General features: G+C 41.7%; 1 protein-coding gene across 1 annotated transcript in view; it reads left to right on the top strand.

Annotated features, from left to right (window-relative positions):
• Csmd2 (CUB and Sushi multiple domains 2) overlaps positions 1-27,296 on the top strand; it is a 526,828-nt gene that overhangs the window by 467,626 nt on the left and 31,906 nt on the right. Inside the window, exons 45-53 of the mRNA XM_042684124.1 lie at positions 3,048-3,128; positions 3,602-3,715; positions 4,805-4,993; positions 7,432-7,578; positions 10,251-10,439; positions 14,746-14,931; positions 16,061-16,255; positions 17,323-17,496; positions 19,741-19,914. Coding sequence (XP_042540058.1) covers positions 3,048-3,128; positions 3,602-3,715; positions 4,805-4,993; positions 7,432-7,578; positions 10,251-10,439; positions 14,746-14,931; positions 16,061-16,255; positions 17,323-17,496; positions 19,741-19,914 — 1,449 coding nt within the window. The remainder of the gene's footprint in view (positions 1-3,047; positions 3,129-3,601; positions 3,716-4,804; positions 4,994-7,431; positions 7,579-10,250; positions 10,440-14,745; positions 14,932-16,060; positions 16,256-17,322; positions 17,497-19,740; positions 19,915-27,296) is intronic.

Genomic DNA, 27,296 nt, shown 5'->3' with positions numbered 1-27,296 from the left:
TTTAGCTTTTTCACTCAAAGATAGTACTTTATCACTTGGCCACACACCTCCCTTTCCAACTTTTTATTGGTGGCTAATTGGAGATAAGAATCTCACAGCCATTCCTACCTGGGCTTGATTTGAACCATGATCCTCAGATCTCCATTACCTGAGTAGCTGGGATTATAGGTGTGAGCCACCCATAGGTACCCGGTTACCAGCAGTAATATTTTAATGTGATGAAGTAAGTGTACCATTGTGTAGTCCAGTGGAATGCTGTACAATCAAATCATCATGTAATCATCACCTTTGGACTGTTTCTCATCTTGTAAAACTAAGGCTCTGTTCTTCCTTCCCTAAACCCTGACACCAGCCCTTCTGATTTCTGCCTCGATAACTCTGACAGTTGTAGGAACCTCCTGGGAGAGGAGTTATACAGTGTTTGCCCTATTGTGGCATCTTATCTCACATTGCATAATGCCTTCAGGGTTCATCCATGTTGTCACACATCTCAGGATTTCCTTCATTTTTAAGGCTGAAAACATCCAACAGTGGTGTGTACACCACCACATTTTTGGGGTTTTTTTGTCCAACCATTGGTGGGCTTGGATTGCCTCCCCTCATTGGCTGTTGTGATCGAAGCTTCTAAGAACAAAGAGTATATTCTATACAATTACACTTTTCTAAGAGTTTGAACTCGGGGCTTTGCGTTTGCTGCTCTTGCTTGCTCTTAGCTGGCATTCTACCACTTGAGCCGCACCTTTCCTTCTAGCTTTTTGCTAGTTGGTCTGAGATAAGAGAGTCATGAGTTTGTCTACTTGGGCTGGCTCTGAACCTTTCTTGTTGCCTTATGCAATGAAAAATTACCCCAATCCAAATAATAACCATAAAATACAAAATACTCAGACTTAAGGGAAGATTTTTCATTGATTTTTTTCTTTTTAGAAAATTTAAGCATGCTATAGAAGTTTTAATGATATATATCAGAATGATATTGTTTCGTTGATTCTTGCATCTTCAGCCCCAACCACAGCACTGACCCAGAAGTGAGCTCTCAATAGCTAATCATTCAGTAAATTGGATGCAAGAATAATGACACTCAGTGTTGGAACCATCATCTATAGATGGCATCCCTTGCAAAAATTTTCCTGGACAAAAAAAAAATGGAAGCATGCCTCAAGTTCAGACACCATCTTCCTGGTTTATGTTAAATTGAGATGGAATGCACTTGGCTACCTCAAGAGGGTTTCTTAAGTCTTAATACTTCACAAAGCTTACATCTCTCTCATTAGACACTTGTCAGCCGATGCATCTGTATAAAAAAAATTTTTTTTTGCAAGGTATATCCTCAGAACGTAATACAATACTTAAAAGAAAACTATTTTCAGGACAAGTCTTCTATTACATTTCAGTCACAGTTGGTAAAATATCAGTCCCACTGGAACATTTGGTAAGGAACTCCCGTTCCTGGTGAGGGCTGCATATGTGTCCAATGCTGCTGGTTCTAGGAGGTGACACGCTGTGCTGTCCATGTCAGTGGAACTATTCTGATCCTATTCCACCATTCAGAGGGGTTACAATTACATGGGCAAGGTAATGAGTGCATTTCTTATCAAGCATTGTTGCCTCCTCCTTTTGTTTCCCCTTTCCATCCCTTCCCATCTCTTCCCTCTCCCCTCCCCCCCCCACCAAGGTTGTAAAGTTCATTTTTCGACTTAACGTCTTGTACATCTTATTGTTGCAACAATATCCCTATTTAAACAATTTGTTTTTTTCCCTTCCCCTCCCCAAATTATACCAACATCAAACACAGTGAAAATAGGGGTTATATGTGGGGGAGGGACATACAAAGCAACAAAGAAATCATCTTATAAATATGTTACAAACAATCCCAAGAAAGAAAAAACATTAACAACATAAAACACTTGGAAATCCTAAAGCTTGAAAACGGAACACAATGCACTGATATATGATATAGGATGCACAATATTGTGCAATGCACCAAGCTACTGTCTTATGATAGCCATTTGTTGGAAAATCATGAACTCATGTTTTAAGTGGTCAGTTTTCAGCATAATAGCTTGCTATGTTGATAGGTATTCATTGTGTTTTAATTTCGTTTTTGATATACAATGCAGCATCATCTTTGCCCACTTAAGATATTAAGGAAGGGGGTGGGAGGTCCCATTTGGAATTCTAGAAGACATTCAGTTGATGTTGGGAAAGAAATGCATGCACTTTAAAAAAAAAAAAAAAAGTCATTCACTTTAATTGCTCCAAGTTTTTTTTTTTTTAATGGAAGGAAAAAGAAAAAAAAGCATTAAAAATTACATGTGTACAAAGATACATAGGTCACAGCTTTGTTTTGTTTTTAATTACAAAGCTTTGGAAAACTAACTAATTAATGCCAGCATGTATGAAATCATGAAGTCATTTCAATCTCATAATGATGAAGAAATTTTATCATGTAGGAAAAGCCTCCTACTATGGTATTGAGATGGTGAGGAACCACAGTAAGTATATAATATATGGAGCAAATTTAGTAAGAAAAAAACACATACTCTTAAGAGCTTGTAGTAAACAAGTTACCAGGAGTCATCTCTGGGAAGACAATGGATGCGTTTAATTATCTTCCTACTGGTTTCATAGAAAATCTTGAGGTTTTCAATCCCAGTGTATTTACACATATCTTCAAAAACACTGAGTTGGGTTGTTGTTGTTGTTGTTGTTGTTGTTTGTGGAAGTACCAAGGCTTGAACACAGAGCCTTGCATTTGTTCAGCTTGCTTGCTAGGCTGGTGCTCTACCACTTGAGCCATGCCTCCACTCCAGCATTTTGCTGGTGAATTGAAGGTGGAGTCGCATAGACTTTTCTGCCCAGCCTGGCTTCCAACTATGACTCTCCCGGGCAAGTAGATCTCCTCTGTATGCTTTTGACCTGTGAGTAGATAAATACTCATTAATATACATCCTCTGTGTGAAGGAACAAAAATAAATGATCCGATGAGTGACTGTATATCTCCAAGAATGATACTCTTTGCCCTGACTTACGTCCTTCCATCTTTTCAGCTTATCCACTCACCAAATGTCCTCCTCCCACCATCTTCCCCAATGCTGAAGTAGTCACTGAGAATGAAGAATTCAACATAGGTATGTACCATCTCCATAGCAGCAGGAAACCCCGGAACAGAGCTGGGCCAGTGGGAGGGGCCAGGCAGCACAGCTCATTCCTACTTCCTGTCTGTGCAGAGAGACAAAGCTCATGCAAGGAGTTGACACTGAGCCCCAAATACTGACGTTATCCTTCCAGCTAACCCTAGGAAGAGGAGCTGGGGAAGTAGCTCACCTCTGTGTGATTTTTGAGAAATAAATCCATGTAAGGTAGTATAAAATGTCTTCGAATATGAAAATACCTATGGTCTCAGACAAGACCAAGCTACAGGAAGGAGCAGCAGCCTGGGCCATTGACTGGAGTTGAGCTTGTTACTGAACAGTACATGATCTACCATTGGTTGTCTTGCCTGGAAGTGGGTTCAAAAAATGCTAAATTGATTCAAAATACTAATATTAAGTAGCACCATCTCACTGCCCCAGAGAATCCCCATGTAGATCTCTCTTGACAGGTGACATCGTGCGCTATAGGTGCCTACCTGGCTTTACCTTAGTGGGGAATGAAATCCTGACCTGCAAACTTGGAACCTATCTGCAGTTTGAAGGCCCACCCCCCATTTGTGAAGGTAATTATACTGGGCCATGTCTTCCTGGGGCCTAGATATCCTCCCAAACCAAGCCCTGGATCTGTGTATCTTTCTCTTACCTCAGTCCCTGCCCCAAAGAGAAGTCTATCTGATGAATGGGCAAAGGAATATGGATGAATGAGAACCCTTCTCCGAGCTCTAGGACTGAGGAGTGGCTACAGTGGCCACATTTGTTCCTGTCTTTTTTCCTTACCTGGCTGTTCCCTGAATTGCATGTTGCTGTGCATAGGGAAGCGGAAGTTCCAGGATGTCAGGGGAGGGTGGCTCACACACCACCCTTCTCCTGCAGGGGTGAAAGTGAGCATTCAGGGTACTGGGTGCAACCCAGGCAGAAGGTGAAATCACTTTTACCTGGCTGTCCCAGCTGAAACCAAAGCCAATCTTCTCCACTCACTAGGTGACTGACCCTGAGCGAAGTTCCTGGTTGTCTCCCCAGTAAAATGAGCATAATGGCCGAATTGTGCCATGGGGTTGGGGTTATTGTAAGGATTAGTGGGTTGGTAACATGAAGTGATTTAGGATGATGTGTGACACATAGTAACTGCTCCCATTGGGTGTGATTACTGTAACTATTACTATTAGAGCATCTAGTATTTGGTTACCAACAAATCCATGGAATGACAGACAGATCAATGGAAGGACAGGTCACTTTCTTCCACCTCTTGGGAAGCAGGAAGAGGAAGAGCCTGCTGTAAATCCAAGTGTATTTATCCTAAAATCCCATGTGTGCTTTCTTATGCTTATTTTATAGATACCTCTTTTGGATTTCGGGGATCTTGCTATTGTCTATATTAAGTACCAACCTCATCTATCTCAAAGCCAGGTGGCAGTGCCCATATATGAACAAGGAAGTTATTTACACCAACTGGTCTGTCTAGGGTCCCAGCAATACAGCAACATTGACACAGAAACATATTTGGGGAGCGGAAGAATGATAGGTGTGGGGTCTTACATAAATATGCTCAAATCCTGGTTTCCAGCAGTATCTTCTGCACCAGGGAGAAGCCAAAGTGTTGGCTCTGGTTCCATCCCCACTCCATGTGTCTGGTGTCTCTTTCTTTCTCCCAGTACACTGCCCAACAAATGAGCTTCTGACAGACTCCACTGGCGTCATCCTGAGCCAGAGCTACCCTGGAAGCTACCCCCAGTTCCAGACCTGCTCTTGGCTGGTGAGAGTCGAGCCAGACTACAACATCTCCCTGACGGTGGAATACTTCCTCAGTGAGAAGCAGTATGATGAGTTTGAGATCTTTGATGGTGAGTCAAAGACCATGTGGTCTTCTGCTGCAGAAGGCACATACTTGCTCTAGGCCCCAGGGATTCTGCACTGCAGTTTTCCTCTTGGGGCTTGCCAGAGGCTCCATGCAGTGCCTTGCTCTAGCATTTTAAACCCAAGACCACGGGGTCAAGTAGGTTCTAGAGAAGCTGCTTGCTTGGCATCCTGGACCTACACAGAACGCTTTGTCACTCCAATTCTCACTCAAAGCCCACAAGCAGTCTTGACCATCCACTGATGAACACATCAGAACAGTGTTCCCAAATGGAACTCACGGAGTTTGCCGTGCACCCTGCTTCTCTTTGGTGGTAGGAAGCAAAACATACGTCCATTTGCTCCTTAGTTTGGGTGTGCCTCAGCACACCCCAAGCCACTGCACCTTAGAAATTTCACTGTAAACTTCATAGAATTTCTCTCTTCCCCTCTGGAACATAGGAGCGTTGCAGAAACTTCTATGCTAATTGTCCCTAATGGCTCATCAGATCTGATTAATATGGTATCTCCAATATAGTAAAGCAGTATGCTCCATTCTGCAGAATGTCCAGATGGTCCCCATCCCTCATAGTATGCTATGACAGGAAAAGCAGGAAAATTAACATAGCTGTGGGACAGAACAATGAATAGGTACTGTCAACTACCTCATGTGACTGCAATGGCTTCTGACCTTCTTTTCTGATGGGTTTGGAAAAGAATACATCATCAGATCCGTGGTTGCCTCCCAGGAAACCATGAGAGTAGGAATCTGCTCTGATGAAGGTACCATACCTGGCAAAAATGCCACTACTAGGTTGCTACTTGGTTTAACCTACATGTGGAGTAGAACTGGGCAGTAGAACTGGACTCTGTTTTGTACCAACATCTCTCCTCATAACCCCTCCCCATTCAGAGCAGCCAGGTATCAGGCACCAATCCACACTCTGAATCCAGCATCTCACATGTGTTTACACATTCTCATTTCAGCGGTATTCAGCCATCTCAGTAAATATTGGTGAGTCTTTTGAGGAAGAAGTAGATGAGTCACTGCTATCTACAATTGATCTTAATTTTTTTTGCACCATTTTGGCTTTCCCTTAGCATAAAGTGTTCTAGAATGGGGAGGGAAGCCTGGCCTGGCCTACAAAGTAGAGAAGGGACTGTAACTCTGTATTGGGGGTGACTTTCTTCCTCATCTGATTAACCATCCCATGGTCTGTTTTACTCATACCTTTTTGGACTCCCTTCCATCTAGTTAGCCCTTTGGAATCTCATATCCAGCTGGGTGCTAGTGGCTCACGCCTGTAATCCTAACTACTCAGGAGGCTGAGATCAGAGGATCATGGTTTAAAGCCAGCGTGGGTAAGAAAGTCCATGAGACTCTTACCTCTGATAAATTGCCAAAACAGCTGGAAGTAGAGCTGTGGCTCAAGTGGTAGAGTGCTAGCTTTGACCAAAAGACAGCGCCCAGGATTGGAAAAAAAATCCCATGTCCTACAAGCTATTTCTCTAGATACTTCAGGCCAGGCCTTCCTAGCTAGAAGATTCTAGAATCCTGCCAGCTCCACTAGGGAGCCCAATTCCATGATAGTATCTTCTTCATCCATTTCAGCCCACAAAGGGCAGCATCACCGGTACTCACTGGTCACCAAAATGCTCTTCACAGCTGGCTTTATTAAGTGAGGACCTCGGGACCACTGAGGATTACAGTCAGCCTGCAGGGTTGCTGCTGTCAAGACAGACCTGTGGGAGCATCAGCATGCCCCTTCCTGAGCCTCTCTACCCTGTGTGTCATGGTTCGCCACAGCATTTCTGGTGGTCCCACTTTACTAAACGTAGCTCATCAATCTCCCAAGCTTCTCAACAACATGTTAGAACTTCCTCTAGGTACAGAAATCCTGGGTTGTGGATATTCCAGTTTTATGCCACCTGAACCTTGAACCAAACCCCTCAGGCTGCAATCCCAGTCATTTATCTTGGGGAAAAAGGCAGAGAAAAGCCTTTCTCAACGGGCCTTGGGGAAGGGATATGGAGCACTCGGCTATTTATGTTTATGAAACCTGACTCTTTTGTGGCTTTACTGTTATCTATTCCTTCAGTGGATATTTTTGTACATATGGAGGACATCAAGCTGTTTTTAGCGTGTACACAAGAAGTAGGGTAGCCAAGTGGAAGAGTTTCCCCTTTTTGGAAACCAGCTCTCCAGCAACCAGCTGCTTGACCCTAGCCAAGTCCCAAAACAGCAACTAGATGTCATCTTGCCTGCCAATTTCTGTAGGTGGGCAGGGACTTTTCTGGAGCAGAGCTCTAGATGGGGCTCAAGAGGAGAGAGCCCTTCTGCAATGTGGAAATGCCAAGTGTCACCCAGCCAGCTGAATCTCATGTCTACATCTGTGGTTCTCTGTAGAGTCAGGATGGCTTATACCTCTGTGTCCTTCTCACTCAGGTCCCTCAGGACAAAGTCCTCTACTGAAAGCCCTCAGTGGGAATTATTCAGCTCCCCTGATTGTCACCAGCACCGGCAACTCTGTGTACCTGCGCTGGTCATCTGACCATGCCTACAATCGGAAGGGCTTTAAGATTCGGTATTCAGGTGAGTAAGTCATGAGGATTCATGAGAAAGGCCTTGGCCCCTAAACTCCTAAGATATTATCCCACATAAGCCATGATCTGTCTCTTCATCAAGGTAGTATGCTTTTGTGTGGGGGTTGGGGGCTTCTTTCCTCTAAATCTGTATCCCTGTGACTGTCTGAGTGGTCTTTGACGTTTTCCTCCCTCCCTCATTCTACTCCTTTTCTCACATTCTTCCCTCTCCTCCCCCTGCCAGCCTGTGTCTCCAAGATAAGTTTATGATCTAATAATGCCTTAGGGAATCCTGTCTCCTTAGAAATTTAGAAAACGTTAATGTAAATTTCTTAACTGGAGAACCAAAGCCAGTGAAGAAAAGAAGGAAGAGAACAAATCTCTTATTGGCCAGTGTTAAAGAGGTAGTGAAGGTTGGGCTGTGTTTTCAAACCAGAGACATCTCTGATTCTCTGCAAGCCCGATCTTTTCTGGTTTGTTGTTGTTGCTATTCATTTGACATATAATAGATGCATATATTTGTGGGGTACCATGTGATATATTTTGTGCATATATACAATGCGTAATGATATAATCAAGGAAATTAGTATATCACCTCAAACATCTTTCATTTCTCTGGATTGAGAATAATCAACATCAAGTGTTTTTCAAATAGTAGATAAATTTCCAGTTAGCTACAGTCATTTTCTTGTGCTGTAGAACTCCAGAACTTTATCCTCCTGCCTAACTGTATTTTTGTACCGTATATCTGACCTCTTTTTATACCTTCCCCACTTTCACTCTCTCCTCAAGCTTTGGGAACCCTGACTGTATGCTCTACGCTATAAAATCACTTTTGTCAGCTTGCACATAAGAGTGAGAACCTGTGGCATTTGCCTTTTTGTGCTTGGCTGATTGCTCTTAATATAAGTCTTCTGTTTCTACCCAGCTTTCTATAAATGACTGGATTTCAGTCTTTTCCGTGGCAATCTGTATTTTATAGGCCAAGTTAGATCAAAGGCCAAGCCTTTGAGACAGCCAACCCAGGCAACAATCTATAAGGAGCACAAAAGTATCTCTAGGAATGTGATGAAGTAGAAAAAAAATGAATTTATCTGAACCTCCATCATGGAGATCACTGCCCAGGTTGGAGAAAAATGTGACAAGCTGTCTGATGGCCACATTGAAAGGCAATGGGTCCCAATGAGCTGCTGGCTGGCCCCTGTAGGCTTCATAGTAGCACTGAGTATCTGGTGCCTATGTAGAGTTCCACCATGCACCAGTGCTCCCTTGGCAGTCTCCCTCACTGTGTTTGACCTGCATTCCAAACAAGTGTTGGACACCTTTTTTAACAAGATTAGCTGGAGCTGGTTTTGGTGGTTCACACCTGTAATCCTAGCTACTCATGAGACTGAGATCCAGAAGATGATGTATCTGAGATCCCAAAGATCATATCACTACATCCCCACCTCCCTTTCCCCCCCAAAAAAGAGCCTCAGCAAAAGCCAGGCTGGAGACATAGTTTAAATGTTAGAATGTCAGCCAAACAAGCAAGTCAATTAACTGTGAAGTCCTAAGTTCATATCCTAGTACCATGCAAAAAAGACTATTGCTTGGGAACTAGTCATGGTAGTATACAACTGTCATCCCAACTACTTTGGAGGCAGAGATAGGAAGATTTATATCCAAGGCCAGCCCAGGCAAAGGCCTGAGCCCCTATCTGAAAAACAATAAAAGAAAAAGCTGTGGCTCAAGCTTTAGAGTATTTCCCTAGTAAGCTAAAGGCCTTGAATTAGGTCCCCAGTATCACAAAAAAGAAAGATACCAAAAAAAAAAAAAAAGAAATAAAGGATGAGGGAGAGGATAGGAGAAGGAAGGAAAGAGCAAAGGAAAAGAATGCTAGTTGGAAGACATGATAGCACTTGGTAATTTGACATCCTTCCCAACTAATGTTCTGAGCATCTCTGGTAGGGTTTGTGACATGCGGTCTCTTGGGCTATGGTTTTTGTCTGTTTCCGTCTTTGTTAATTTCCCAGCATTTAGAGCAGCAGCTGGCACTTAATGTACACTAGAGATCTATTTATTGAACAAATGAATGAAATACATGCAAGCCATCCACTGAGGAGAAACAATCCCTGGGAAATGTAGAGAAATAGATGTCCTGGATTCCCACAGGATCCCCTACACAACACAAAGAAAAATAACTATTTATTGAACACTAAATGTCCTGGGTTATACTAGAAGCTTTATAAACATGGTTATTTTTAAATTGTCCCCAACACTTACAATGTAGTTACAGTAATACAGGTCCAATTTCAGTGATCTGTGATAAGTTCAGAAACTGTACAGCTTGGCAGTCACATCTTTGGGGAACCCTGGCCATTGGGTTTCTTTCCAAGGATACCTTGATGCTGAAGGAGTTTGAACATCTGAACTGAGCCACACAATCTAGCCTGTCTTCAAGCCATTAAAAGGACCACTGAGCAGTTTTCTCTGCTTTCAAATTCGTGTTGTTGTTGTTGTTGTTGTTGTTGTTTTGGCTCTACTTAACCTACTGTCTTTCAGTGTGGACCACTCAGACCTTGCTAAATAATTAGCAAAGGACCCAGCAGTGGCAGGGACAAGGAAATAGGGGCATGGGAAAAAGGACAGGGTCCAGCAGGTAGTACGATGTCTGTCTTCATACTTGTACTTGTTGTTCAGCTTCTTACTGCAGCCTGCCCAGGGCTCCACTCCATGGCTTCATTCTGGGTCAGACCAGCACCCAGCCAGGTGGCTCCATCCACTTTGGTTGTAACGCAGGATACCGCTTGGTGGGACACAGCATGGCCATCTGTACCCGGCACCCCCAGGGCTACCACCTGTGGAGTGAGGCCATTCCTCTCTGTCAAGGTAAGAAGCACATGGGAAGCGGGTCTCAAGGTACTCTGATCCAGTTCACATCCTGGGCCTCGGTCAGGACTAGTCACTTCCACATGGAAGATATTGTGGGTTTGATAATGAGGTCATTTCTTTGAGCAGATGTTTATTAAGGATCTGTAGCTACTCCAGCCCTGGGGATTATATGAACAGAAGGTTTTATTTTCAGAACCAATGGGGGAATACGTGCATGCAGAAATGCAAACTGGCAAGGAAGGACTATAACAGGAGTAGAAACAGTGTTAGAGAGCCCCAAAGTAAAAAGAGTCCCACCTTCCTCATGAACCAGTGACAGAGGGCTCCCGGAAAGGGGAGAGAGTGTCCCAGGCCTCTGCAGCAAGTGTACTGAGTAAACATTTGAAATGTACCATTGAATTTGCATGCATATTCAGACTGGAAATCTGAGGGGGAAAAGTATAGATAAAGAAAAAGTAAAGAGCGAAAAAAATTGTAATCCTGTTACATGAAAGCACTAACATGAACATTTCAGTACATTTCTTTTGTTAACATCTAGCGTGTAAATTGTCATTAGTGTCATGGTTGCATAGGACCCTGGGAAAACTGACATTTACTCAAGCATCACCTTTTTGAAGGTCACATGGAATTCTGTATAATTTGCTTTAGGGATATCCATATTTACTTCCTTAAATATAAAATAAGATTTACCCGAACGAACTCCAAGAAGTGGAAATAAGAAGGTTTTTTTTTCTTTGTTGCTGTTTTTATTTTCTTTATCTTTTGTCTTGTTTGCAAGTTTATCTGTTTGGGGGAGGGTAAAAGGGGCACAGAAAGGGCGGGACAAAGGGTGAACAAATGCAGCAGTGGTGCTCACTAGACACTATGTTGAAATGAACTATGCAACTTGTGGGTAGAGACAGGAGGGAAAAACTGGGAGAGAGCAAGGGAACCAGTGACACTGTTCAAAAAGAATTGTACTTATTACCTGAGTTATATAACTGTAACCCCTGTACATCACCTTTACAATAACAATAAAAATATATATTAGAAATAATAATAAATTCCAAGCAGTGAGATGATTGAATTATAACATATGCAGATTTTTATAGTTTTGTTGCCTGGGTTAGAACACAGGGCCATGAGCTCTATGCTTGGCTTCTCTGCTTACAGATAGGGCTCTACTACTTGAACCCCACCTGTAGCCCAGCACTTTGCTGGTTAATTGGAGATCTAGTCTTGCTGAATTTTTTTATCCTTAGGCTGGCTTCAAAACACAATCCTCCAGGTCTCAGCTTCTGAGTAGCTGGGATTACAGGAGTGAACCACTGGTTTGGCAAATTTACAGCTTTTGATATTTATTGCTATCTAGAAATATCCTCATTTCTTCTTCTACCATTAACAGTTAATGTTGCCTTTTCTCCCATATGGTGTACTACATTGAAAGAAAGACAAAAGGAAGAAAAACAGCCATTTATAGGCTGTCTAGTTTTTATTTTTCTTGGTTTCCAGTGTAAATAGTGAAAGTCCTTTTTTCATGACATCAATCATCTCTGTGAACCCCCCAACCTTGTGGTTTCTCAAAATACAGTGTCTTGGAAGTGGCGCTGTGGGCCCAGACCTCAGGCACAACTGACAAAAAACAAACAAACAAAAGCCAGTGTCTTATCAATATTCTTTCATAAATCCTAAGCCGAGGTCACAGAACACTGTCACAAATGACATGTGGTTTCTATCTCTGTGTGTCTAACCTCATCCAACATGGACAAGTCTCTCCAGAGCTTGAGTAGGAAGCAAGCCTCTCAGCCCCATACTGCTTACGTCTGTCCCCATCCCTCCCTTGAAGGCCCTTGGTCTCAGCTATTCCCTGGCATCCGGGTTTAATGGCCAATAATCATATGCCCTCCCTCACTCCCCAGTAAGATCGTCTCACTCCCTGTGGATTGGGGCTCTCCTGAGAGTACATGTGCCATGACCCTGTCATAGCTCCCCAACTACGGAAAAGCAAGTGTGCTCTGTAAGCATTCGTTGCTTTCAAAGACCACACAGTGTACCCTTACCTAAGTAATGTGTATTCCTCCTATAGAAATACAAAATCAGGGCTGGGAAGGTGGCTCAGGGGTAGAGTGCTTGCCTTGCATGCATGAGGCCCTGCGTTCAATTCCTCAGCACCACATAAGCAGAAAAAGCCGGAAGTGTCACTGTTGCTCAACTGGTAGAGGGCTAGCCTTGAGCTGAAGAACTGAGGGACAGCGCCCAGGCCCAGAGTTCAGGCCTTCGACTAACAAAAAAAAAAAAAAAAGACAAAATCAAGCTGGGTGCCGATGGCTCATACCTGCAATCCTAGCTACTCAGGAGGCTGAGATCTGAGGATCACAGTTCAAAGCCAGCCCAGGCAGGAAACTCTGTGATATTCTTATCTCCAATAAACTACCAAAAAGTTGGAAGTAGTGCTGTAACTCAAGTGACAGAGAGTAAGCCTTGAGCAAAAAACCTTAGGGACAGCACCCAGGCCCTGAGCTCAAGCCCAAGGACCAGAACAAAAAATACACACACACACACACACACACACACACACACACACACACACACACACACACACACACACACACACGCACACACACACGCACGCACACACACACCCATTATCAAACTTCTACATACATTCCTCTCCTGTTCTTTGTACTCAGGAGTTAGTACTGTCCTTTTTATATCTATATCCTGTATCTTGTCATTTCTTGGATCCAGCCTTCTTTTTGATGGAGAATAGCCTCAAGTAAGTTTCTCAGAAAAGATCCATGAAGTAAATTTTCTGAGTCTATAAATGTACGAAACCATCATTAGTTTCACCCTCACAGTTGGCGAGTTGACTAGATAAAACTCTAGGTTATGAATCACTTCCCTCAGCAGCTTAAAGGCTTTGTTCCATTTTCTTTGGACACCCAGTATCACTGACATCCCAGGGATGACATGTCTTTTCTCTCTCTGGGAACTTGTGGGAATAACTGTGTCTCTTTGGACTTCAGAAATTCCAACTAAGAATGGTTCATTTTGTATCTCTTTGGCTGCTTTTCCATCTGAAAACTTTTGTCTTTCTTCAGCCTTAGAAAATGTTCATGTATAATTATTCCATCCCATCTGCTTTCTCTGTTCTCCATCTCTGAAACTCTGAACAGTTGGACTTCCTGGACTTTCCCTGTATGTTTTCAGTCTTCTCTCTGGATTGTTTTTCTATATTCTTGAAATTTTCCTTTTACTTTTAAACAGTGTGTATTTGGGCAAACATTTTTTTAACTTTAAAGAGCTGTTCCTCATTCTTTTTTTTGCTGTACTTTTCCAAAGCAATGTGTTCTTATTTGGTGCATTCCATATGTCACCTTGACCTTATCAAGATACAAAAACGAAGTCTCATTTTAAAGATCTTGGTTTCCTGTGTTAGATGTTTCCTAAGGGGACTTTTCCCTGATTATTTACTCTCTATCTCCTTCCTACTACAGTTTTTCTTCATCTGTGTGGTAACCTTTCATTGTTTCTATTTAAAAGTAATAGGCTGATTTTTTTTCAGGGAGCAGATGTGTTATTTTGTTATTTTATATAAATATCTTTGCCCACTAGATCTCTACCTTTAATAAGAAGCTATATGGAGGCCAGTATCAGTAGTTCATGCTTGTAATCTCATCTACTTGGGAGGTAGAGATCAAGAGGATCACAGCCTACCCAGAAAGTTTCCAAGACCCCACCTCAACTAATAGCTAGACATAATTGGAATTGCGTGCCTATAATTCCGGCTACCTAGGAAGCTTCAACTTGGAGAATCACAGTGCAAGCAGAGGGCTAGCCTTTACTCTGAAAGACCTTAAATCCTAGGATTAAAAGAGCATTCCTCTGGGACAACAACACCCATCTTAGCATTCCCAGATCTTTCAGAGGAATTCTAGATCCTCTCACTTTTAGTAGAGAGAGAGAAAAAAAAAATCTTCATTTTCATTGGAAAGTAGATACTTAAAAGTCTCTACACTGTACTTGTGGGGAAAATGGAAGAGTCTCACCCTGTGACTCTTTCCCAGGTACTTTGAGTCGTAGCCTTTTTTGCTTCATTTAATCCATCAACACACTCAATCGTCATTCCAGCTTCAGATTTGTCGTTTTTAAATCTCTGCTAATGGTCTTTCCATTTTCTTTTGTTTTATTTTGCTGCTTTTCCATTTTATTGGCTTTTACTAGAATTTCATTGGTGCCTTGGGGGGAAAGAAGAGCTCACAGTATGTGCTCAGAATACGACCTTGAACCAGAAATGCTCAGAACATCCTTTCTCCTCTGCTAGCTCTTTCCTGCGGCCTTCCTGATGCCCCCAAGAATGGAATAGTGTTTGGCAAGGAGTACACGGTGGGGACCAAGGCTGTGTACAGCTGCAATGACGGTTACCACCTCCAGGCAGGTGCTGAGACCACCACAGAGTGTTTGGATACAGGCCTGTGGAGCAATCGCAACATCCCCCCACTGTGTGTCCGTGAGTCCTGGGGTGGTAGAGGTGGTATAAGCAGTGGGTGGGTAAGCAGTTGGAATGTGTCCTGCAAGGAGGGAAAAGCATGTTCATGAAGGTTAGGGGACTCGGGAGGGGAGATGGGTGGGTAGTGGTGTTAGACAGCTTGAGTCTCCATTGAGAGTTACTCTCAGAGCATAGATAAACCAATGTAACCTAAGATGTTTTCATAAGCCATGCTGGAGAAATGTACACATGAAATGTGTCCCTGGATCCCAAGACTTGGAATTGACAACTTTCAAACCATAGTTGCAAATTGGCACCTTGGATTATCTTTAGAATGAAAATAAAGCTTTTTTGTTTTTTGTTTGGACTACACTGTATTTTTATTTTTAAAGATTTGGCTCACACCTATAATTCTAACTACTCAGGAGGCTGAGATCTGAGGATTGCGGTTCAAAGCCAGCCCGGGCAGGAAAGACCATGAGACTCTGATCTCCAATTAACTACCAGAAAATCAGAAGTGGTGCTGTGGCTCAAGTGGTAGAGCACTAGCCTTGAGCTGAAGAGCTGAGACCTACAGCCAAAAAAAATAAGAAAGAAAGGGGAAGGGAAGGGAAGGGGGAAGGAAGGAAGGAAGGAAGGAAGGAAGGAAGGAAGGAAAGAAGGAAGGAAGGATTATAGCTCAAATCAAGTCCAGGCAGAACTATGTGAGAGTCTCCATCTCTAAAATAACCAACAAAGACAGGCTAGAAGCATGACTCAAGGGGTAGAGTACCAGACAAGCAAGTACAAAGCCTTACATTCAAACCTTAATGCAGACCAAAAATAAAAACATTTTTAATCCTTTTTGAGTTTATAGTGTGATGAACCAGATAGGTCCATCTGACAAATGGACTGTTCAATCACACATCTAAAAATCAGCATGGACTAAATATCATCTGCCTCCATTTTTATTGATTATTTTTGGCAGTTCTGTACTCCCTAGTTTGCCAAACCCACTCCCCCAATCATCTTTTTCATTTTTTTACCAAAGCTGCCTAGGGACTGAAGCTTCTTGTCACGGTTACTGCAGTAGGCCCTTCTAGTTCCCAGCCCAGGACTCTTGGAATGTTATCTATAATTTCACAGTCTTCCTCCCTTCTTGCTCCCCCAGCTGTCACCTGCCCTGATGTCAGCAGCATCAGCGTGGAGCATGGCCGGTGGAGGCTTATCTTTGAGACCCAGTACCAGTTCCAGGCCCAGCTGATGCTCATCTGTGACCCTGGCTACTACTACACTGGCCAAAGGGTCATCCGCTGCCAGGCCAATGGCAGGTGGAGCCTTGGAGACTCTATGCCCACTTGCCAAAGTAAGCCCAGGAGGGGAGAGTGGGCACTTTTGCATGCATGGTGCTGCCTATGAAGCACAGCGGAAGAGAAGAGGGTTATTTCCAGGGATCGTGGGCTATCTCTTTTTGGACACTCAATGAGAATTGGGAGATTATAAAAGCCTATTTCTTAAACAAAGTACTTCATACCATCTTTTAATCTCATTAGAAATCGCCTTTTAATAAGTTATCCGGGTCAGCATACACAGATTAATTTATTTGGCCCCAATTATATGTCAGGTACTATTCAAGTACAGAGAGAAAAGATGGTGACTCCTGCCTGCAGGGAGCTTACAGTCTACGGGAGAAATAGACACAGAAGGAATGCCCTTGTGGTGTGTGATGAGACCTTTGAAGAGCGCTGGACAGTGGGAATGAGGACAGCACAGACGACAACCCTGAGTCTGTCTGCCTCTCTTTACTGTTAACTGTTTTATCTTTGGTTCTTTGAAATAGTCTCAAAGCTTAGGGTTCCCAGAAAGCAAGACAGAGACAGAGATTCACTAGAGAGTGTGCCTGGGATCACAACCTACGAAAGAAAATGGAAGCCTTGGGCCCCATGGGTGGAATTTCACCGTATGTGGCAGAGTAGCAGCCACCAGTGTAGAACAGCCCACTGCAATGTAGCCTCAGTGACCTCAACTAATACATCATTCAGAGGCCATCTCATGCCCTGTTGAGGACTGTGAGGCTGCCACTTAGGCTCAGCTATGTAGGGGGAGATTGTTGGCATTGGTTGCCCTGGATACAGGGGAGCATGCCACAGAATCTACGTGAACTACCTGAGGCTTTTTAAAAGCACATACACCTGCACTTTACCTCCAGAGATTGTGGATCATGCATCTCAGGAAGAGCCTGAGCATGTTAACAGTCCCCCACCCCGTGTTTTTAGGGACCCCTGGGTTGAAATAGTCTCAGTCCACATCATAGTACTAAGTTTCAGGAGCTCAAGGTTAAGCAGGCCTTCCTTTGTTACTATTTCTGCTCATCAGAAGCAGCCCACAGCCTCCTTCTGGGCTGGCTTACTGAGTATTTCCTGATCCTTGTAGTCATCTCCTGTGGAGAGCTCCCCGTGCCCCCCAGCGGGCACCGCATCGGGACATTGTCTGTCTATGGGGCAACTGCCATCTTCTCCTGCAATTCCGGATACACGCTGGTGGGCTCCAGGGTGCGGGAGTGCATGGCCAATGGGCTCTGGAGTGGCTCTGAAGTCCACTGCCTTGGTGAGTACCCACTCCAGGCCCATCTTGCATGCCTTCAAACAGCTGCCTGTATCTACTCTTAAAAAGTGCTTATGCCAGGTACCAACTATCAGACATCCACTATGACTACAACCCAGAACCAGTTTCTGTTAGGGCAGCTAAAATAACACTTTCAAGTCTGAGGAGACAAACCTCTGAGAGGTTCTCATTATCACCAGCATGACCAGAATTGACCCTGGCATGATGCATGCAGCTCCAGCTTCCCCCTTACAGAGACACAATCCCATAATGCATTTCAAATACCCCTTATGTCATAGTAGAAAATTATTTTAATATGGTTATTGGTGGCTCAGACCTATAATCTTAGCTTTTCAGGAGGTTAAGATCTGAGGATCGTGATTCAAAGCCAACCTGGGCAGAAAACACTATGAGACACTTTTCTCCAATTAACCATCAAACAGCCAGAAGTTGAGCTGTGGCTTAAGTGATAGAGCACTAGCCTTAAGCAAAGAAGCTAAGGGATAGGGCCAGGACCTGAGATAGGGACCAGGACCTGAGCTAAAGCTCCAGTACTTGCATACCACATACACACAAATATGCATGCACACACACACACACACACACACACACATAGAATTATTTCAAATATATATGTTAGATATATATCAATTTGTATAATTTTATAGATGGTGGTCAAATTTGCTTAATATAGATGTACATCAATTTATATAATTGATATAACATATATAATTAATGTACAGCTATACTAAGTAAATAACAGACACCTGTAAGACATTCTGACTCACAAGAGGCAAAGTTTTATTTCTTCAATGACTGATAGACTCCTTGCCTGAGTCTTAGATTCTACATTCTCTCTCTTACTCCTGCCTTAGACCTCTAAAATCTAAAGTGTCTTAGCCACACAAACCTAATAGAAAAGACTGAGTGTTGTACTCTGGAGACCAGTGTTACCCTCCTAGGTCTCAGGCTCCAATTAAGAACACAGTCTTAGAAGGAGGTCAGGAGCAAAGGAATACCAGGAATATGCCCTACCCAACTCATTTAGCAAAAACATTTGCCTTAGTTAAGAAACTGTGAGTTGGAACCAGTGGCTCACATCTGTAATCCTAACTACTTCAAAGGCTAAGATTATTGGGATTGAGATTAGAGGACATCCCAGGCAGAAAAAATAAAAACATCTAGGAGACCCCTTCGTAACCAAGAGCAGGACGTGGTTATGCACACCATTACCCTAGCAACTAAGAAGTCTAACCTAGGTAGAACCTGCCCCAGTGCACAGGAAACAAGTCTCTGTCTAAAAAATAATCAATAAAAATAACCGTCTCTGGAGGCATGGAACAGCAGTAAGAGTACCTGTTTAGCAAAGTTCACAAGGTCCTGAATTCAAACCCTAGTAGAACCAACAAAAACAGTTTAAATTTAGGTGAATAGTTATTCTCAGCACAAGTAAGTTTTGATGGTTGTAATTAGAGCATGATGCTTCCTACGAAATGAAATAGATGCACAGAAAACGCTACTTGATTTGAAAAAGAAAGCAGTAGTTCCTGTAGTAGTTCTCCATCACTGTGAGAAATTACTTCAGACTATCAATTTACAAAAAAAGAAAGATTTATTTGGGCTCCCAGTTTCAGAGTTTTCAGTCCACAATCACTTTTCACCATTATCTATCTTTATGCCTATGGACAGGCAGTATACCATGGGAAAGCATGGGGCATTGAAGCCAAGAAGCAGAGAGAGACAGAGACAGAGACAGACAGAGACAGAGAGGAAGTAGCCAAGGTTCCAGTATTCCCTTTAAGATCACACCCCCATGACCTAACTTCCTACCACTAGGCCCCACCCCCTAAAGGTCCCACAACCTCCTCTTAGTACCACACTGTGGAACCAAACTTTTAACTTATGGACCTTTGGAGACTTATCCAAATTCCGGAAAGCCCAGAGACCAGGAACAGTGATAACTTCCCACTTGCATACAAAGAAACTAAAAGTCAGAAGGGATGGCCAGTTGAGATGCAGTTTGGGGACTGAAAGTTGCTAAACCCTCAACACCATTTCTTCCATGTATAGGATTCTTGAAGTCACTCCTGAATTACTCACTAAGGGCAGATGGGAAAATGATGGATGTTGGGGGGACTTGGTCCTTTTCCCATTGTCTATGCCTATCCCTATCCTGACCAAGCTCTGTACCTCATTTTCTAGAAGCTCCTCCTGATTTACTTTCTCCTCCATCTTTCTCCACCAAAGCTGGACACTGTGGGACTCCTGAGCCTATTGTCAACGGACACATCAATGGGGAAAACTACAACTACCGGGGCAGTGTGGTGTACCAGTGCAATGCTGGCTTCCGCCTCATTGGCATGTCTGTGCGCATCTGCCAGCAAGACCATCACTGGTCGGGCAAGACTCCTTTCTGTGTGCGTAAGTATGTCATCCATTCTCCCTAGTTGTGGGCTCAGATCCAACATGGACTTTCTTCAGTTCCTCTTGATTATATTTGCTAGGGGTTTTGTTTATTTGTTCATTTTTATTTTTATTTTGAGAGATGAAATCATTTCATCTATTATTTTCAGGTCTCTACGTCATCCTGCTGTAAAATTTATTATTTCCTTCCTTGGGATTTTTTTTTTTTTTTTGGTCAGTCGTGGGGCTTGAACTCTGGGCGTGGGTGCTGTCCCTGAGCTCCTCAGCTCAAGGCAAGTGCTCTTCCACTTGAGCCACAGCACCACTTCCGATTTTCTGGTGGTTAATTGGAGATGAGTGTCTCACAGATTTTTCTGCTTCTGCTGGCTCTGAACCACAATCCTTAGATCTCAGCCTCCTGAGTAGTTAGGGGTGAGCCACCAGTGCCCAGCTTGGGATCTCTTTTGTTTTACTTTTCTGTCCATTTTCTAGATTTTTGGATTGAGTATTTAATCTACCTATTTTCATTTTTTCACTACATTGATTTTTTATAGATACATGTATTAGAAACCATGAAATTTCTTTTGGTCAGCAGTTTTAATTGTGTCTCATGTTTCTAATAATGAATATTTATTATTTATTAGAAATTCTGTAGTTTTGTAGTTTTTAATTTTCCCTTCTACTTATACTTTTTTTTTCTACTTATACTTTTAATACAAGGATCTTTTTAAAAATTTCTAGGCCGAAGGGTCTTTTTGTATTTATGTACTTTTTTATGTATTTAGGTATTTATTTTGTATTATTTACAATTTTATGGCACTGTATACAATATTTCCACCTCTTGGAGTATACTAGTGCTTTTTTGTGGCCTAAAATTTGGCCAATTTTTATGAATGCCCATGTGTACCTGAAAACCAGGAACTACGGTATAGATACAGATAAATGAAGAGAGAGAGAGAGAGAAAGAGAGAGAGAGATTCATAAGATATGTGATTTATAAATCATGTTGTCTAAATCCTCCATATTCTTACTTATCTTTTTTCCCCATGTGATTTTGTTCTGAAAGATGTGTTTAAAGTTTCCTATCAGCGTAGTTCTATATTTTTCTTTGCATATTTGTAGGTTTTAATGCATAAAAGCAGTTGTTGTGTTACTTGGCATACAGATATTCAAAAGTACTGTATCTCCATTACAAATTGTCACTTTTAGCCTTGTAAGATGTCTTCCTCATCATTTTTAACTTTCCAGCTCGAATATTACTTTCTTGATACTAAGCTTAAAACTCCTACTCCCATCTTTTTCCTGTCACACCTTCAACCATCTGTTTAATGATGGATGAATTTCTTAAATTAAGTATGACTCTTATGTGCAGTAATAGATTTGGCATTGCCTTATGAGCCAACTTGGAAATCTTCTTATTTGTAGGTTAAACTCATTTATATACATTGACAGGTCTCAAATGTTCAATCTTAATTATGTCATGTTTTATCTAATATAAAAATCTTATATTTATGATGTATTCCATAAAACATGCTTTCTTTGCCTTTTTATTATCGTGTATTAATTGAACAAAGGTATTTCATTGTGATACATATACACACGTACATATAATGTATCTGGTCACATTCACCTCCTCCATTATTCTTTCTCATCTCTCCACTTTTTTTTTAACCAGTTTCATTACGCTGCTTTCACACATGTATATATAATGTAATATGTTCCTGGCCATTCTCTAAAATCCTATCCTTCCTCCTCACAGTCCCCCTTTTTGGCAACCCTGGGGTTTGAACTCAAGGACTCACCCTTACAAGGCAGGTGCTCTACTGCTGAGTCACACCTCCAGCCTTGCTTCTGGCTGGTTACTTTTGAGACAGGTTCTGACTTCCCACCCAGGTGTAAGCTTAGACCCTGCTTTTCCCAGTTATGACTCCTGTCATTGCTGAGATGATAGCACATACCACTGCATCCAGCTTCCCTCTGTTGAGATAGTCTTAAGACTTTTCTGCCCCAGCTGTCCTGAAACTGAGACCCTTTCAGTCTCAGCCTCTCACATAGCTTGGGATATTGGCCTGAACCACTGTGCTCAGCTATGGATCTCACAAACTTTTCTGCCCAAACTGGCCTCAAACTGCAGCCTCTTAAGTAACTAAGATTACATTCATAAATATATGTCCCTGACACATAGTTTATAAAAGTCCCCATTTTTCAATCATGTTATTATATTTTAGGTCACAATTCTATGTATTTCATCTACATGAAATATGTCATTCTGTGGTGTCATATCCATGTGATATTTAATCTCTCCAAGTTTGTCTTATCTCACTCAGCATGATCTCCAGTTCCATCCATTTTCTTGCAAATTAGATTTCATCCTTTTTATGGCTGAGTACTCAATTCTGTATATACACCACATTTTCTTTATCCATTCATCTGTTTTGAGACACCTACGCTGAATCCTTAGCTTGGCTGTTGTGGATAGTGCTACAATATGCATGTATACCTATTATATGTTGACTTACATTCTTTTAGATATGTGTCCAACTGTGGTATACAAGATAATATGGTACTTCTGTTTTCAGGGGTTTTTTTAAGTCCCTACTTATTTCCATACTAACTTCAGTAATTTACATTGCCAGGATTTGTTTTTGCTTGTTTTCTTGATGATAGTCTCTGACTGAGGTAACTCTCAGTATCAGCCTGGGTGTTATAGCTTACTTCTGCATCCCAGATGTCTGGGAGGTAAAGATTGGGCAGATTATGCTTTGCTTAGGCAAGAAGTTGGTGGAACCCTACCTATTTCAATCAATAAGGTAGGTATGATAGTACATGCCTTCAATCTTAGCTTCATGACATGCTATAGATAGAAGGATTGCAAACCATAGTCAGTCCAGTTATGAATGTAAGAAGATCCTACCTGAGAATCAACTAAAGTGTGTGTGGGGGGGGAACTCTATAATATTTATTATTTACATTTCCTTTATAATCATGAATGTTGAACATTTATTCATGAGGTAATTTGCCATTTGTACTCCTTTCAAGAATTGTCTGTTTGGTTCTTTTGCTGTTTAATTTTTTTAGTTCTTTATATATTCTAGGTATTAGTCCTTTGTCTCATGAGTAACTTGCAAATATTTTCTCCCATTCTGTAGGTTGCTTTTTCATTCTAGTAACTGTTGCCTCTGTTATACAGAATCTTTTTAATTTGATGAAATGCTGCTTTTCAATTCTTGTCATAATTTCCTGAGCAATTAGAATCCTGTTCAGATTCTATCCTCAAATATGGCTCTATCTTCAAACGTTTCACCTGTGTGCTTTTTTTCAGGTGAGAGACAGAGGGATCTAGTTTCTTCTGTTCATTTCCATAACACTGTTAGAGAGTCTTTTGCTCAACTGTCTTTTGCTCAACAAGTGGTAGAGTCTCTTGTAGTTCATAGTTTAAAGTTTGTTGTTATATGTGTTGAGGGTAGGACCAATCAATAATCTGTTCTGCTTTCACCCTAGAATATTCCTTTATTTATATACTGGAAGCCACTAGTAGTAGAAGCCACTTCTAGCCACAGGAGGTCTATAGTCTTGGGGTCAAGCACGTTCCCACTTGCTGCACAAGTCACCAAACTGTGCCCTAGGGACAGCAAGTATTCAAGCTTAGGGAGTTCCTCCAGAACATCAGAACAGCAGAGCATGGGAGTCTGCAGTGACAATAAAGAACTAAGAGACTTAGGCACTCAGCCCACCAGTCTCAGTGCTTTTAGACTCAACCTAGTAGTTCACCACTCTGTGGGAAGGAAGAAGTTGGAGAGATCACAGTATCCCTGGGTCCTGTGTTCAGAACTCTCAACCCAACTGGTAGCAGACACCTGCAGCCAGCATGCAGCTCCAGGCCATGTATTCTACCAGCCAGGGACTCAGTGTATTGTGTCCCATTGATCTTCAGGTAATAGGACTTTCTCTCACCAGGAAGGACAGAACCACGTATCGTTGTGCTCTTTATTCTCAGCAGGTCCATATAAACTTTCTTGCTGACACACTGTGGCAAGATGTAACATGACCCCCTAAACTGCAATGTTTTCAAGTGCCCAGAGTACCTTTGTCTTAAATCATAGGCCCCTTTGCTCAAGACAGCATCTTTCTATAACCCTCTACATTATGGGGAACAAAAATCTTTCTTGTCTGATGCTACTCTACCGCACATGAGAAGTCAGTGTTGCACCAAAGCTATGCACTGTGTTTAAGGGTGACAGGAGGCGTGTACTGTCTTCTAGCTTACATTGTGGTGGTGTGTCAACTTCGCCTTCCTACCAGGGAGCCTAGGCTGGAACTTACAGACTGTTTCCTATTTCACCTTTCTGTTTCTCCATGTTTTTAAGTTGTCCTGTACCTATTTTTTTTGGGGGGGGGGGGGTCCGGTTGTGGGGCCTGAACTCTGGGCCTGGGCACTGTCCCTCAGCTCTTCAGCTCAAGGCTAGCGCTCTACCACTTGAGCCACAGCGCCACTTCCGGCTTTTTTCTTTTTGCTTATGTGGTGCTGAGGAATCGAACCCAGGGCCTCAGGCATGCAAGGCAAGCGCTCTACCACTGAGCCACCTTCCCAGCCCCTGTCCTGTACCTATTTAAGACTGCCCAATGTATGTAGTTTCTCTTTTGTTACTCTTGACTTTTCATTCATGGAGCCAAATTGCCCAGCTTTAGCTCATGGTGTGTGTGTGTGTGTGTGTGTGTGTGTGTGTGTGTGTGTGTGTGTGTGTGTGTGTGTGTGTGTGTGTGTGTGTGTGTGTGTGTGTGTGTGTGTGTGTGTGTGTGTGTGTGTGTGTGTGTGTGTGTGTGTGTGTGTGTGTGTGTGTGTGCGCGTCCACAGCTTCACTTTCAATTTTTTTACTAGTCAATTGGACATAAGTCTCATGGACTTTCCTTCCTAAGCTGGCTGAATCTCAGCCTCCTAAGTAGTTTAGTTAAGATTACGGACATGAGCCACCAGCTCTAGGGCTTGGCTCTTTGCTTTTTTTTTTTTTTTTCAAACATTTCTTTTGGCATTTAAGGTTTGGATCTTTTTCCATTTGCTTACTTTTATACTTACAACACTGTATTGCCATATATCCCCTGTTTCATTATTTATCCTTTTATTATCTAGTTTATCAATATTTAATAGCATTCTTTAACTTTCACATATTGGCCAGACCACAATCCATGAGCTTATTGAATTCTCTTTTCCCCTTTCTCTTTCCCTTTCCTTTTCACTTGCACTATTTCTGCTTTGTCAGGGCATAAGACATTTATTATGATAGTGTTCCATATTATGCTTCTGTCCTTTTGCCTCACCTTTACCCTCCTCCTGGATTTACACTTAAATACAGCAAGCATGCACAAATGTTGAAGTTTTCTCAATTATCTTTTAGTAAAGTCTTTAAAAGATTCTTCAGTAACATCCTAATGTACCCCAACTTGTTGCATAGTTTAAACTGTTGGTCTGTACCATAGAATTTGAAGGAGTATTGGAAGTGTACTCAGCCATAGAGCATTTACCTAACATGCTCAAGGCCCTTAGTTTTAGTTGCCAGTACCACAAAATAAAAACCTGGAAAGACAACAGAATTGGATATAATTATTATATATATATATATATATGTTATATAATTTAATAATATGCAAGAATATCTAACATATAATAATTATATAACCAATTATTGCCAAGACTTTCTAAGATACTCCTTCCATTTTATTTTGCCTTGTGTATTTGTCTTCTTGTTTGGTCTCAGGATTATACCTATTTAAGTTATGCAGTATAATGTTTGTATGTATACATGCATAGAGAAATGATTGCAACAGTCAAGCAAATGAACATATCCATTTTCTCAGATACTTATCTCTGAGTATATGTAATAGAAACACCTGAAATCTATTCTCCTAGGAAATTTCCATTCATTATAAACTTTAGTCATCATGCTGCATTTATTCTATGTAATATTAGCAACTTTGAACCTTTTGGCCAAGTCTCCCCATTTCTCTCATGTCCCCTAGGTAACTGCCACCTGTCCTCTGTGTCTGTGAATTCAGCATTTAGAATTATAATATTAGTCTAATTCTATCTTAATAAGTTATTTGGTGGTTTTCCAGAGTTCTTGATTTTTTTTCTTCCTTTTTCCCTAGAGCCTAATATTTTTACAAACATGTACCTTAAAGCTCACTGTTCTAAGACCATTTCCCAGTATTCTGTAGGTATTCGAATATTCAGACCTTTTCATTGCTTTATTTCTGAAAGATTTTTCTTCTATTATAATTCTAAATACTAGTTCTGGTCACTATGCTTGGTTTTATGCTTGTTTCTCTGCTTCCAAGTAATTTAACGTTTGTAGCATTCTCTGCCTTGCAGCTATCCTGCAGACTTGAGGTTGTTGGTTTTTTTTTTGTACTTGTGTTTGTTCTTCTTATTAATTTTCATTTTGGGGATTTAGGTGATCATTATCCTTGGCTGCCTAGAAGTAATTTGGGAAATAATTTGGGAAATTATTCACTTTTTAAAGTTCCCTAATGAGAGTCTTTATGTAAAATGCAAGGACTTGTTCTTAATTTTTATAACATGGATTTTTATTTTTTAATTCTTCATTTTCATTTGATCTTTTATATGCAAGTTAGGACAATAAAATAATGAGTCTTTTCTGTAGCAGTGGGTGAAAAGTGGTCTTGATGACTTAAGTATTAGGTTTACAGATGCAAGACTCATCTGTGTACAGTCATTCTTTTAGATGTGGTTTTAAAAGAAATCACATTTATTTCCAGCTGAGGGCACAGACTTAAATGCCTTCAGCAAACTGTCACATCAAGATATTTGTGTGTAAATAGTGTGGTATGCTGGGGCCTAACTTAATGATGCCCAACTTGAGGCCTACGTTGTAATAATGATTAGTGCAGCCCAAAGTTGGACCCTCAGGTATGGGCCACCTGAGTTCACATCCCAGAATAACCTGCAGTCAGCCCCATGACTCTTATGACTGTAGACAACTCAACCGCCTTCCCTCAGTCCTCATTCTCTCATCTCTGAAAAGCGGGAACCTCAGAGACTACTGTGATTTTAAATGAATTAATACACACGTATAAATGGTTAGAATGGTACTGGTGCTGCACTGATGACACTGCTTATACTGTGATGATGATGATGATGATGATGATGATGATGATGATGATGATGATGATACAGACAATGGCAAGGATTATCTGCCACCTGTTATACCACAGAACCCATTATCCCTGTGCCAAGCCCCATTCTCTCCTGGATCACAGATTTTGTGTGTTCTCTGGAAAAGAAGGCAGAAGCAAAAGAATAAGGTTTGCAGTTTTCTATGTTTCCACTTCCATCACACATAAATTCAAGGTTCCCAGTATCAACTCAACTCTCACTCTCCCAG

This window comes from Dipodomys spectabilis, unplaced genomic scaffold (assembly GCF_019054845.1).
Source record: "Dipodomys spectabilis isolate Male_0828 unplaced genomic scaffold, ASM1905484v1 ptg000002l, whole genome shotgun sequence".
Classification (NCBI taxonomy): Eukaryota; Metazoa; Chordata; class Mammalia; order Rodentia; family Heteromyidae; genus Dipodomys; species Dipodomys spectabilis.
This window is presented reverse-complemented; position numbering and strand designations above follow the sequence as displayed.